General features: G+C 40.3%; 1 protein-coding gene and 1 long non-coding RNA gene across 2 annotated transcripts in view; one reads left to right on the top strand and one right to left on the bottom strand.

Annotated features, from left to right (window-relative positions):
* LOC143751720 (uncharacterized) overlaps positions 1-14,753 on the bottom strand; it is a 286,935-nt gene that overhangs the window by 205,182 nt on the left and 67,000 nt on the right. The window lies entirely within an intron of this gene.
* Positions 1-14,753, top strand: part of acad11 (acyl-CoA dehydrogenase family, member 11) — an 81,518-nt gene that overhangs the window by 43,602 nt on the left and 23,163 nt on the right. Inside the window, exons 14-16 of the mRNA XM_077244352.1 lie at positions 2,763-2,835; positions 13,867-13,952; positions 14,193-14,264. Of these exons, the coding sequence (XP_077100467.1) occupies positions 2,763-2,835; positions 13,867-13,952; positions 14,193-14,264 (231 nt within the window). The remainder of the gene's footprint in view (positions 1-2,762; positions 2,836-13,866; positions 13,953-14,192; positions 14,265-14,753) is intronic.

Here is a 14,753-nt window from a genome sequence, read left to right on the forward strand (position 1 = left end):
TACGGAAGCTTAGTTTAAATTAGCAAAATCTAAATTAAACATGCACCAATTTTCATACATTTCCAGAACAGAAATCTGAACATTAGATAAAGCCAGTTTCAAAATGCTTATTTAATTTCGTTGACATATTAAATTAAATTTAATTAGATTTCTGGCTCAGTACAAAAGTGAATACTCATTTTGAGAAAACAGTCTTTAAAGGTATGTAATGTATTTGAAATGTACAGATAAAAATAAATAAAATAAACACAAAGTATGTTGATGTTTTCTTTCCACTAGTCTGAAACAACATATTATGAAAAGAAAATTGGCCCTGTCGCCTCGCGTATTCACGAAAGTCATGGAGGCGGCCTTTGTTCCCACGAGAGAATGTCTGCCTCGAGTTGCGTGGGGCCGCATCAAACAGCTGCTACTAGGCGAGCACGTACTGGTGCTTACGGACAGCACTGCTGCCGCTGCGTACATTAATCATCAAGGAGGTCTACGCTTCCGTTGTATGTCGCAACTCGCCCGCCATCTCTGCCGGTATTGACTCCCCCCTAACTAGGCCGGAGCTACCCAAGAGGCCTTCCATATTTAGCACTGCCCTAATGCCCAGTCCATTTGTGTAACTTCCTCATGACACCTCCCTATGGGTAGGATGTGGTCTCCGTAGCGTTCCTTTCCGCTTGGGAAAAGCACGCTTTCTCAGTGTTGTCCAGTAGTCTCACTGTAAGGGTCAGAAGGAACAGCAGTGATCGACCTTCTCTGCGTAAAGCCCTGTCCCATCTTCCACCCCACTAGGTGCGGGGGGGATCAGGTGACTTTTGTGGAGGGCTGGAAGGGGCAGCAATAGTGGCACTTTGGTAGTGATCCCAATTCAGTCCTTCCAGAAAAAGGTGGAGTTGTTTTGTGATTGTTGTGGGCAAAAATCCTTGATTATGCGGCCCGTTTTCTTAAAAAATGCGATGGAATATGCGGGATATTTATGCAATTTTATGCGATGAAATTGCGGGAACTTGCAAAAATTGCGAGAACTTGCAAAAATTGCGGTTTGATGAAAAAGAGAAAAAAAAGTGATTCCCCAACACCCTGTTCTCACTAGGCTACTACCTTAATGTAAAGAGTCATTTCTTATTACTTCCTATGATAAGCAACCATACTACATCACAGAAAGTGCTGAAATATTTCAGCAATCTTGTTTTAATTCAGACTTAAGTAAACATCAAACTTACAAAACATTGATGAGTCAAACAAGTTCTGTAGCTTTACAAAAGGAATATGCTACAACTTCTGTAAAAATGAATAAATAAAAAATAAAAAAATAAAGTGTGCTCCTGTTTTACAGTTTTTCGATGATGTTCACGTCGCGTAATTACATGACTTCATAACGTTCCCATGGCAACAGAGGGAAATGGCTGCTCTTGTGTGAAGCAAACGCAACATTTTTCAACTTTCTGCTAAGATATGTGTGACTTTTTTGCAATCAAAATGTGGGGATTATGAAATCATGCAAGCCCCGCATATTTTGCGCGGAAATCGGCAATTTATGCAGCGAAAGTGCGGCGTATTTGAAAAAATGCAGCCCCGCATAAATATGCGGACTTTGGCTGATTATGCACTAAATCATGCGATCGCATAATCGCGTTTTTCTGGAGGGACTGCCAATTCGTCAGTTCACGTCTGACGTAACGTCGAACATGATTAACCGTAAGGGAACGTCTAGGTTACTATTGTAAACCCCTGTTTCCTGAAAGAGATGTTCCAACCCATCCTCAGCGAAAACCTGAATGTGCGTTGCACTTGCCCTTTCTTATATGCCTGCTTCACGGGGCGGAGTTTGTGATACAAATCTCGCACGCCAATGTCCATTGGCTCATTTAGTTTACACTCTAAGGTGATTTGGCTCTTCGGTGATATCCCAATTCGTCAATTCACGTCTGACATAACGTCTCCATTCCCTCCTTCAGGATTGTTTTTTATTTTATTCTTAATATCTTGTAAATGGACATATGCAGGTAGGGAAAGACTATTTGTGCCAATGTGGGACGATTTTCCCTGCAGACTCTTATCACACCCACCTCTTATACATTCAATAAACTGAGCCTTTACTCCTTTGATTGGGGCAGTATCATGTTGATCTGCTATCCTTATGTCGTTTGTCAGAAAACTGGACAATAAACAGGAAAAGAATGTTCATGGAACACACCCATCTGTCCGTCCCTTGGATCATAGATTGGCCTCAGGCCTGTGTTTGATTCACTTTGCTGTGAATTATAGCAGCTTTGAGTCATGATGTACATTATGGCAGTCTGTGAATGATTTTTGTTGTAAGGGCTTTGAGCATTGCAGTGTTTGTGTGTAAGTGCATGCACATGCTAGCAACTGCAGTTCATGTACAACAGAAACTAGTGCTACACTCAGAAGTGCATGTGCAAAGTGCATGTGAGTGTGAGAAAGTGCTCCCTCTAGAGACACTAACACAAAAGAACACCTTGACAGCTGCATATTGTGCATAACATCTCGGCAACCACCTACAAGTTTTTTTTCCCTACTTTAAATATTAAATATGATATTTAGCTATACATTTGTCTGGCAGACTGTTTAACTGTGTGTGTGTGTGTGTGTGTGTGTGTGTGTGTGTGTGTGTGTGTGTGTGTGTGTGTGTGTGTGTGTGTGTGTGTGTGTGTGTGTGTGTGTGTGTGTGTGTGTGTGTGTGTGTGTGTGTGTGTGTGTGTGTGTGTGTGTGAGATCTTATTTTTCTTTGTTTTTTTTTATTGCAGGTGCTGGTAACCCAAAGTGTGAGATTGCCATAGTCATGTGCAGGAGCAAGTCACTGGACTCAAATAGTGACAGGTACTGGAACTCTGACACACACGGCAAAAGTTTCTATCAGCAATATAGCCAGTTTAAATGTTTGACAATATAAAGTAACTTTGGTCACTTTTTGGACCTGTATTTTTTTAGGCAGGCTGGGCAAATTCCCCCACAGAGCTTATTTTGAAAAAAAAAAAAATGTATTGCTAACGTTGGCAGATCGTTACACACACACACACACACACACACACACACACACACACACACACACACACACACACACACACACACACACACACACACACACACACACAAACACTCACTCACACACACATTCTGGCATGAGGTCCTATGGTCAGCTCTGAGATCTGCTTTGCCTGCATTCTGTCACTAAGCTGACTATATAGACTTTAATCCCATTTTACTGCAGAGCATATTAAAAATGTACTACTCGTATATTAAAATTACAGTTTTGGGTAACACTTTATTTTGATGGTTCATTTTAAACATTCTACTAACTATTAGTATTAACTACAATTAGTGTCAACTAATTCTCATTAGAGTATTAGTAGACTGTCTGCTTAATATCTGCTAACACTTTGTGTTGGTCCCCCAACAGACGTTCTACTGACTACAAGTAACTTTGCAACTACATGTCAACTTACTCTAACCCTACCAGTCTACTAATACTGTAATAACACTCTAATGAGAGTTAGTAGACATGTAGGTGCAACGTTACTTATAGCCAACAGAATGTGTTAAAGGGACCATTAAAATAAAGTGAAATTGAGTTTTGATCTTGCAAATATGAACAATAACTAGGTTGAAGCCTTAAACCCTTACAGAATTGGGGGTCTCATTCGTGTTCTTAGCACAAATGGTGCATAACTTAATGCATGGGGTTAGAAATTTAGGATATCCACTAAAATAATCAATTATCAATTTGTCAATAATTTAAAGGGGTGATAACACATTTTTTTCAAAGGCTTGATTGTGTTTGTGGGGTGCACTGTAACGTGTTCATACTTCGTATATAAAAAATTGCATTATTTTTCATATATTTTACCTTTATTCTACACTGCTCTGTCCCTCCTTGTAAAAACGGTCTGATGGTTTCCGGGTTCTATGAAGCCAGTGTGTTGTGATTTGCTTACCACCAGTGTTGGGAGTAACGCGTTACAAAAGTAATGCATTACATTTACATTTATTCATTTAGCTGACGCTTTTATCCAAAGCGACTTACAATTGCTATATTTCAGAGGTTGCACGCCTCTGGAGCAACTGGGGTTAAGTGTCTTGCTCAGGGACACATTGGTGTCGCACAGTGGACTCGAACCCGGGTCCATCACATCAAAGGCATGTGTCTTATCCACTGCGCCATCACCACCCAGTAACAGTAACATATTACTTTTTGCTGTAAGGCAGTAGTGTAAGGCATTACTAATCAATTTTCAGTAATATTTTACTATATTACATGTTCAGTTACGCTTGCGTTACAACACACTTTTAGTTTTAATTGTAAAAAAACAACAACAACAAAAAAAAAACACCACGACCGCGAGACATTAACGAATGAAAAATGCAAGTAGGCTAAGTTACCTGTTCGTGGTCAGTCAATAGCTGCGTGTGGTGTCCAAGTTATTTTTTACAGGAGTAAAATGATTTCGGCCTCTGTGCTCGCGCTGGCCAGTAGAAAAGCGGCTAATGGGTGAAGAAGAAGACTGTACATTCGCGAGATGGACGTATGCGCAATAGGCTACTCCATTTGTTCTGTGTTTACTTTCTAAACAGTTAGGCTATGTTTAGGTGGTATTTTTCTTGTTCTCATCACGCAATCATGTTTTAGATGCAGTGGTTACGCGTTCACGTAACATGATGTAAGGAAAGCAACTAAGAGCTGTCACAAAGAACTGGCAAAAGCAATGATTATGAATATGTCAAATATAGCAAAGGAGACATTTTAATTGTTTATTAATAAAGATGAAGTTGACGTTGCTGACTTGCGATCTTCGCAGTAGTGAATGCGCCAGAGAGAAATGCACATTTCATACAGATAAGCAGAGAGTAGTCAGTTTTATTTCGTTTTGAATTGTTCTGTTTACAAGTAGACATTTCAGTATATATATTTTCCGGGTCTGTGAAGTAGGCTAGGCTACCTTATAGCCTACGTTGAGTTTCGGTTAATTTATGAGACGCGCTCCAGTTCAAGCGCAGGCGCCTCCGTGTCGTGATTATCTATTGTCTGCTATATTTACTTCTTATTTATTAAATACAGGCAATTGTTTGATGAAACATTGAATAAAATTAAGATACAATTAGTAAAAATCGAAATTCACTTAAAGAAAGGCTTTGTGTCTTCTGTTTGAGGTCTCTGTGAAAGTTTTAAAACAGTCTTTTAGTGCCGCTTCAGAGCGGTCGCGTCCGTAACGGAGAACTGTCACGTACATTGTTTTTTCCTCATAAATTCGAACACGAAAAATAAAATGAATATTTTATGTTCTGTGGAGAGCCAACCCTTCTGCATCCGGTGGGTAGTATTACTTTTGATTTGCACTGTGTAATTCACAGAATTACAAAAAAATATGTTGCCTCCTAAAAGTTAAATATTTTTTTGTCACGCATGAATGCGTGTGTATTTCCCTTATATTAAATATAAAACCCATGTGTAGACTGATATTTTTCTAATGTCTGGACTCTTTTAAGGGGGTATCCTATGGATAAACAGACGTTCCAATATATTGGTATTAAATGCATTTTCTGAGAATTTATATTTCAAGTTTTAACTGCAAATGTCACATCCAAAATGCTGGAATTCCCCAATTTTAAATAATTTATCCTCAACTAGTTTTGTGGTGTAGGTCTACGTATTTTATAATGTTAACTTCAAAATTCAAATAATACTAATAGTGTCAGCATTTGGGGCTGCTGTTTCCTTAGTTTTACCACTAGATGTCATGCCACTCACCTGTGGCCTCTCATTTGTGTAATCGTCTTCACCTGCACCTCGTTTCCCCCTTACCCCTTTTCCACCAAAGCATTTTGAGAGCCGGTTCGGAGCCGGTGCCTACTCGCGAACCGGTTCTTTGTGTTTCGACAGCCAAAGAACCGGTTCTCGGCCAGGAAAACTGGTTCCAAAGCGGCACCAACTCTTTGCTGGACTAGAACCAGAGAACCGTTCTTTTACCACCGTGTCATGCTTACGGCGGGGCTGGAGGCCGGTTTAGATGTGTCCTAAACATATTTTATGACCGCAAAGCCAGGAGAAACATTTGCAGAAACACGATGTAGTCCACCATTGTAATTATTATGCTTGAAGTTGGCGCAAGCGTTTCTAGCTTTTTTTAAATTTTATTTTTTTATTTAAAACATTATGTAAGCAAAGAAGAAAACAGTCAAAATATAGAACAAATAAACGGAAAGAAAAAAAGACACAAGACAGAGGTACATAACTAATCAGAAATGATTACATATCAAAGGAAAAGATTAAAAGACTTACTTATTTCAATTGTTTTTAAAGCCTTCATGGTACACAAGTTAGAGATAATCCCAAAATAATGTACTTGCTAGCGTTTCTGTATGGCGACGTACACAGTGACGTAACGACGTCGTTCGCTGGGCGCTCTAGTCAGTGGGAAAACAAACCGGTTCTGAGAAGGTTCGCAAGTTGAACCAACTCCGAACTAACTTTGAACCAGCACCAGTTCCGAACCATTTCTTTTTTGGTGGAAAAGGGGTACCTGTGTATTTTAGCTCTGTCTTGGTTCTCTCTTGTTACTTGGTCTTTGAATGAGGTGTCTGCCTGGTGTCCTGAGTTTCTTTGGATTTTTGAGACCCTGTGAGTAAGCAAGGTTTTTGTTGTTTAAATTATTTGAAGAAGTTCTCTTGCATCTGTTTGTTTTTCTCCCCTCGTGGAGTTTTATTTTGTGTTTTTGTTATACCTCCATTGTGAGAAGATTCTTTGTTGTAATTTTTAGAAGTTCTCTTGCATCTGTTTGTTTTTCTCCCCTCGTGGAGTTTTATTTTGTGTTTTTGTTATACCTCCATTGTGAGAAGATTCTTTGTTGTATTTTTTTTGACACCATCTTTATCTGTTTATTAAACTATCTTACCTGAGACCTCGTATCCTGTGTTTCGATTGGATCCAACCCCTGCTTTCTGGTGGCTCAGTGGTATTACCGCCTAGCTCTGACACCAGAGACCCGAGTTCTAGGCCGGGTCGTGACAAATAGTAATTTAAAGATGTGGTAGCATTGGATCTGGACGGGAAGGATAACTCTTGGAGTTGGAAGGGGTGTATCGCGATTCTGCAGGTTCGTGGATCTGAGTGTCGCGATTTCGGTTTCATATCGCATATCGTTACAGCCTTAGAATGTTAAGTTCTACTACTGTATAGCTATTTTGGTGAAAGTAACTCAAAAGTAATACAGGAGTAATGTAACGCATTACAATTCTGAGACAGCAATATTGTAAGGTAATGAATTACTTTTCAATTACAGTAACAAGTAATGTATAATGTATTACAGTTTGGAAGTAACTTGCACAACACTGCTAACCGCCTAGTGCAAGTTTTTTCGGAAATGTCACGCCCCTTACCTTTACTGGTAGTTTGTGCTTTGGTGTATTATAAACAATGGCGTCAATAAAACCAATCGGACCCAGAGAATGTTAGTGAAGATGATCGAGCAGAACCTGTTCAAGAACAGCTGTTAAACGACGTTTCAGAAAGGTTTGTTTTTTGTTGTTGTCTCATTACTTTTTAGTCATTTGTCATTACTCATTACTCTGAGATAAAAGCAGACACACTAGTTACTCTTTCCCTTAAAGTTTTCTTTCTGTCCTTCTCAACTGTTGCTGCCAGGTTTTCCATTTCTTATTATTTGTTTTTTCCTTTCCTCTCATAAGTGTTTTCAGTTTGGGGTGGGATATGGTTGGTCAATATTTGCTGATCTATATATGAACCAGTCTGAAATTTCTGCTAAACACAGCAGAATCAGACCAGATCACACAGACAACAGAAGTCATGACACAATTTGACAGCTGCTTCTGATTCTGCTCATAGTAAAAATGCACTTAAAGCGGTCTCTGGTGGGGTCAGTTAAGACAGAAACTGTCTTGATGAGCACGGAATAGGCTATATATTCCGCCCCCTCCAGTATATATTTAAGTCATTAAACTAACTGTTCCGTTCATTTAAGCCATTAGTCGACTAAACACACATTTATATTAAAGACCTAGAACCATATATGATGAATGAAAAGTTTAATTTGAAGGAGCTGTATATAAGAAATTTATTTAAATTAATCATAAAATGGCCCTGATATGTCACTAGACATTAAGAAATCATGTTCATTTCAAATACTTATATCACTGGCAACAGTAGTCCGGCCAGGATATTGTCATTTAAAAAGTGAAGTTGCAGCCCTCAACTGATGTTGATGTTGTCATGTTGTGTTTTGGTTTGATTCGTCACCCTCCACCTATCTACCAATCACGAAGTCAGTACTGTTGTGGCATCCGGGTTGCCAGCTCTGCTCTAGTTAGCACATCTGCAGCTACAAATGTGTCGGAATCTGATAAAAAAAAACTCTAACGTTGCGAATCAGATAAACTGATAAACTCGTTATGAATCCGAAATACTTTGTGACAGAGTCCGAAATAAAACAAGGATCTGTGTAGGAGATGCCTTTGAAAGATGGAGACGGCTGAAAACGGAGAAGAATTTCTGGACAGGTAAGATTCATCTATGTTTGGCTGACTTGTACTTGATGTAAATGGACATTTGAAATATTCATGACAGTCGAACAAAGTTATGCATGTTCATGCAAAGTAACGTTACGTTAGCTCATATGGAGGAGGTGGGTCATAGAATTGGAACTATAGGCGCAATTCCACGGTAAAATAACTTTTTCTAACGTCCATAACACCAATTAAAAGCACATTGTAGCCTATGATGTGAATAATGTGTCCCACTTGGAAGGTTTTGTAGCCTACTTGTTTATCATGCAAGTTCTACAGCCAAAAATAATAGAATGACATGTAATCTTTCACATCACATATTTTAGTGTTATGGACGTGTACTGCAGAGTAAGTTTAAAAATACAGCTGTTCGCTTTCACTTATAGTGTCAGCTAAATGAATAGCTGTATCTTTGATATCGATTACACATAGTGACCGAGGCTTGTGCTTGTACTTACGTTAATGACAGATACCTACCGTTAGTATACTAACAGCTACTGTTCTAACAATGTACTGTCACATACAAGCGTACATCTTTACTATTATATTTGGCTAATCGCCATTAGTAAATTTTTGCGATATATAATTAGTTTGCAAAACATCTCTCATTTGAAGCATAAAAAGAATTAAAAGAAAAAAAAACTTAGCCTACTGTGTAGGACTCGTCACTTGCCATTGGAAGCTTCCGTAGCTGCCTACGTTCCTGCTGTATCCTGCAGCCTATCTGGCAACCTCGAGTCAGGGAGGAGGGGAAGGGGATACACCGCTCTACAGTAATTTGAAGGTGATTACAGTACCAGTTTTGGCCACAATCCTACATACTGCTCCTTTAATGATTTAATTAAGAAGTGGTCACGTAAACTACAGGTGAAGTAACCCCAGTGACCTCGGCTGTCTTGGTCAGCTACAAGAGTAGATATATGTTTTAACACGTTGGAGACGTGATTATAATCACTCATTAGATATACATTGAAGCGGCAGGATACACCCCCTTCACAAAGTACAGTCAATGAAGGCCAGTATCACTGATACTATAATTCTACTTATTAAATGTTATAAAGGCACCAACAAAAAGTTATTGTTTTCATTGTTTTTGACCCATGTAACCTCGTATTTTACATATCAGTAAAATTTCACAATTCTTGATTCCCAATTTTATACCACAACCAAAACTACTAGCCTAACGAAAATGTCATTTTTTAAATAGCCTGTAATAAAATAAGAACAAATAAACAAATTACAAGCAATAGAACAAAGATAAAAATGGAATAAACACTGTTTAAAGATTTTCAGTTAGGTCTAACAGTAGTATTCAGGTACAGCCTAAAGTATATTTCGGTTTTTACACGTACGTGAGGGTGACGCAAATTTTGTCACCAGAATAGTATGTGTGGCAAAGTACTGTACTGTATAGTACTGTAAGCGTGCCACTCTATTTTTGTAACCGAGCATACTTTGTAGGTCACACATGCGCATTGAATTTGTTTTGCACTAATCAGTTGTTCAACAAGGTGGCAACACTGCAGAAAACTAAACTAAAGAGACGGACCAACAACAACAAAGACTGCAACAACAACAGACGCCCGCAATGACAAGCACTTGTGTGAGGGGGTTAAGATAGCCGTAGCTTTAGTTTAAAAGAATACTAGGTCTGCACGATTAATCGAATTTGAACCGGACACAATTTGGCATAGACTGTGATATTATTATTATTATTATTAATATATATATATATTTTTTAGCATGGCTCTATGATCAGTAGTAAATGCTGCTCCATCTGAAAGCCAGAGGGCGCTCTCGCATTGAAGCTCTAAAAATGCCTTGCAGAAGTCCAGAATATCCCAATGGGCATCATACTATATTGCTGTAGCTTAATAAACAAGATTGAAACGCTTTGATTAAAACATGACTAATAAACACACGACTATGACAATATATGGTTTATCTAAGTTCTTTTAGCCTTCTCGGGTATTTTCATAATAATAATGTATATTTATTCTTCAATGCTAATCGACATAGCCTTTACCACTGTATAGAATACTATAAAATAATGTTGTATGTCTTATTCTATGTAAGAAGCCACATCATCTCACAGAAGGATGTTCAAACACTTAGCTACCATTATGAAGAGTTTTGAGTGGAAACATGTTATTAAATGTTGTCTTTTGTTGGACAAGTGGTTTATAAATGCTTCTCATGTTTGAAAAAAATGTTTGTGTGTTGTTTTTTCAAATGCACATTATTAGTGACTCAAACTTGCATTGCTTTCAGATGGAGCAGCATTAACTACTGATCATAGAGCCGTGCTATACTGACAAGTGGCGAATAAAAATAAGACTGGGCTATTCGCTTCAGTTCGCTCGACGTCCCCCTCGCTTTCGAGCACGGACCGAGACGAAAGTGAAAGCGGATGTAGCGCATCTACTCCGCGCAGAAATAGCCAAACTGCTGTGCAAAGGGGCCATAGAACCAGTATATCCTTCTCTGAGCGAGTCAGGCTTTTACAGCCGTTATTTTCTCGTTAACAAAAAAGACGGAGCTCTAAGACCTATCTTAGATCTGAGATATTTGAACAGAGCTCTCATGAGACGGCCGTTCAAAATGCTCACGACCAGACAAATCCACGCGCAAATTCGCCCGAGGGACTGGTTTATCTCTCTCGATCTGAAAGATGCATACTTTCAGATCCCGATAGTCCCCCGTCACAGGCCATTCTTGAGATTCGCCTTCAACAGCCGGGCATATCAATACACCGTCCTCCCGTTCGGCCTGTCTTTGGCACCCCATACACTTACGAAGTGCATGGATGCGGTTCTCGCCCCCTTGAGAGTGAAAGGGCCAATTCTGAACTACTTGGACGATCGGCTGATTTTAGCAAAATCAGAGATAGAACTGTTATCTCACAGAACAGTGCTTCTCAGTCATCTGGAAAGCTTGGGCCTCACGGTCAACTGGACCAAGAGCTCTTTACTGCCCAGTCAGTCAGTTTCCTTTCTAGGAATAGAACTGGACTCTGTGGCTATGACGGCCCGCCTATCGACACAGCGCGCGCGCCGTGTTCGACACCTGGCCGCGTCTTTCCAGGAGGGCAGCATCACATCTCTGAAGACATTCCAGAGGATGCTAGGCTGCATGGCATCAGCTGCGGCTGTGCTTCAGCTGGGCTTGCTGCGCATGCGCCCGCTACAACGCTGGCTGAACGCCCAAGTGCCTCACCAGGATTGGGTTTCAGGCTACAGACGAATCAGAGTGACTCAGAGCTGCGTTTTGGCTCTGCAGCCCTGGTTAGCGGCCGACTGGTACCAGCGGGGAGTGACAATACGCTGATTTCACGCAGCTGCCATTTTGAAATCGAAAGTGAGGCTCCGGTGGGAAGAATCCCGGAAGTAAAGATAAACAACAATGCCTTGGACCACCAACCTGAAGCTGCTACCACGATTTACACTATTGGATGTAAATATCCAATATAGGATATGTATACAGTTCGTTACTGCTTCTTTTTTTACTTAAAAAGATTAAAGGCGACACTTCCGCTTTTCTTCCCACCGGAGCCTCGATTTCAATTTCAAAATAACGGCTGCCTGAAATCAGCGTATGGGGGCTGTCTCGCACCGAAAGGTCATCTCGACGGACGCCTCCAACTCAGGCTGGTGCACCGTCTTCAAGGGCAGACCGGTCTTTGGCCTGTGGTCAGACCAAGAGAGACGCTTCCACATAAACTGTCTGGAAATTATAGCGGTCGAGAACGCGCTCAAATGCTTCCTCCCGTTCATACAGGACCACCATGTGCTAGTCCGCTCGGACAACATGTCTGCGGTGTCCTACATAAACCGTCAGGGCGTTGTCAGGTCCAGAAGCCTCTGCCATCTGACAGAACGCCTTCTTGTATGGTCTCAGTACCTCCTGCGCTTGCTAGGAGCTGCGCATGTGCCAGGCCACTAGAACGACGGTCCAGACAAACTGTCCAGGAACTACGTTTCCCCAGGGGAATGGTCTCGCACCCCCAAACAGTCCAGTCATTGTTGCGCCTTTTCGGCAAAGCGAAAGTCGACCTGTTTGCGTCGAAAGACAACGCTCATTGCCCGATGTTCTTTTCAAAGAACGAGGATGCGCTGGCCCAAATCTGGCCCAGCCTCCCACTTTATGCTTTCCCTCCCGTCTCTGTGTTTCCACAGGTAATCAAGAGGATCAGGGAAACGCTCCACTCGGTGCTCCTTATAGCCCCGCGCTGGGAGAATCAAACTTGGTTCCCGGAGCTGATGCGACTTTACCCGTAGCGTAAGCTAGCTTACGCAATACTTGTTCCCTCTTCTAGAGAGAACCGAGGTTACATATGTAACCGAGTACATTTCTCTGTGTTTCTCCTCCCTCACCCCCTCATCTCTTTGTTTCTCCTTCCTCTCACCCCGTCATGCCTCTATGTTACTTTATGTTTCTCTGAGGTGGTACAGTAAGATTGAGCTTATATACACTACACTACTTTTTTTTTTGTTCTTTACAGGATGACGCCCCCTCTATCTATAACTCTCATAATAGAAACTTTCTGAGCTGTTTTCTGACGCTTCTGATGTCTGGTCACTTCTCAGGACGGACTCTTTCACAATTGCGCTTTAATCACTAGTCAAAGCGCTCAAATCATTGATACATTGATACACTGTCATGGAAAACATGGAAATATTAGGGTTTCAGTCCTGTTTTTCAGTCAGTGAAAAATCATGGAACTAATTAAAACCTTTAAAAAAATCAAATTTTCTTGTAAAATGTATGTGGAACAGTTTTGCTCAGCTTTCCTCAGTTGTTCTCAGCTCTAAAATATTTTATAATCATGTTGTACTTTTTGTTGTTTTCAAAATAGCCTTTATTTTAGCCTTTATAGCTCAGACTGTCATACACAACTATTACAAAAGGTGCAAACATTCATTCATGCTCAAAAAGCTTTTGATCATCCAGGTAACGACACGCAGTATCAAGAGTCAATTAAAAGTAATCATTTGTCTTTTGTGTATATTCAGTAATTATTTGCTGTCTTTTCAAATTATTTTTGGTGTAGTTTCTTTTTCTGCTTTAAACACATTAAAAAGTAACAAAAAAAACTTTAAATGGATTTGAAGCTCATACAACTCCAGTTTTGGTTCCTTGTCACTGTTGCTTTTGGTTTGCTTTGTTGGGGATATTTAAAACCCAGGAGTGTGTGTGTGTGTGTGTGTGTGTGTGTGTGTGTGTGTGTGTGTGTGTGTGTGTGTGTGTGTGTGTGTGTGTGTGTGTGTGTGTGTGTGTGTGTGTGTGTGTGTGTGTGTGTGTGTGTGTGTGTGTAAATGTGCAAATGTTTTTCAGGCATGGGCTGCACACCATGATCCTGGTCCCTCTGAACACTCCAGGAGTGAAGAAGATAAGACCGCTTACTGTTTTCGGACAGGACGGTGAGTTCTGATTAACACAATCTGCCGTGCCACATGAAGCTTATCAGATCTTCAACTCATCTTTTTTTCATCTCTGTGTTTTAAAGCCTCCTCTCTCACTTATCACAACATTCTCCCTATCAGCATCCTCCGTTTGATTCTGTCTGTTCTTCCACATCTGTGTTTTCAGTATATGTGATGACAGATTAAAGAGGGTTTCCTTGCTTTTACTATACAGTGAAATATTGTTTATCTCTGTAGATGCGATCCATGGTGGCCATTTTGAGATCCACTTTGACAATGTGAGAGTTCCTGCTTCCAACATTCTTCTTGGTAAGATTCATTCATCAGAGTGCGTGTGTGTTTGTCTGTGCACGTTATGTATGCACCTACTCTGTGTGTGTGTGTGTGTGTGTGTGTGTGTGTGTGTGTGTGTGTGTGTGTGTGTGTGTGTGTGTGTGTGTGTGTGTGTGTGTGTGTGTGTGTGTGTGTGTGTGTGTGTGTGTGTGTGTGTATGTGTATGTATGTGTGTGTGTGTGTGTGTGTGTGAGTATGTTTGTGTACTGTTCTTGCAGATTAATGAGCCCACAAAAACTTCAATAACTTCAGTGCCCTGGGCACTTACTCGCAGAGATAAAACAAGCTTTATTGGAATACTTGGAATCAATTTATTAAACCAACCATAATAGATATTGATTAAACCCCTTAAAGGAAATACTTAACAAAACGAACTTGCCTTTAGGATATTCACTGTTCGGTTTAACCTATTTTTTACACCCAATACTTGTTATAAAATTACTCAATTTGCCACGCACAGATTTA

The sequence above is a fragment of the Siphateles boraxobius genome, unplaced genomic scaffold (assembly GCF_051911475.1).
Source record: "Siphateles boraxobius isolate OS27281-9 unplaced genomic scaffold, OSU_SipBor_1 26, whole genome shotgun sequence".
Lineage (NCBI taxonomy): Eukaryota > Metazoa > Chordata > Actinopteri > Cypriniformes > Leuciscidae > Siphateles > Siphateles boraxobius.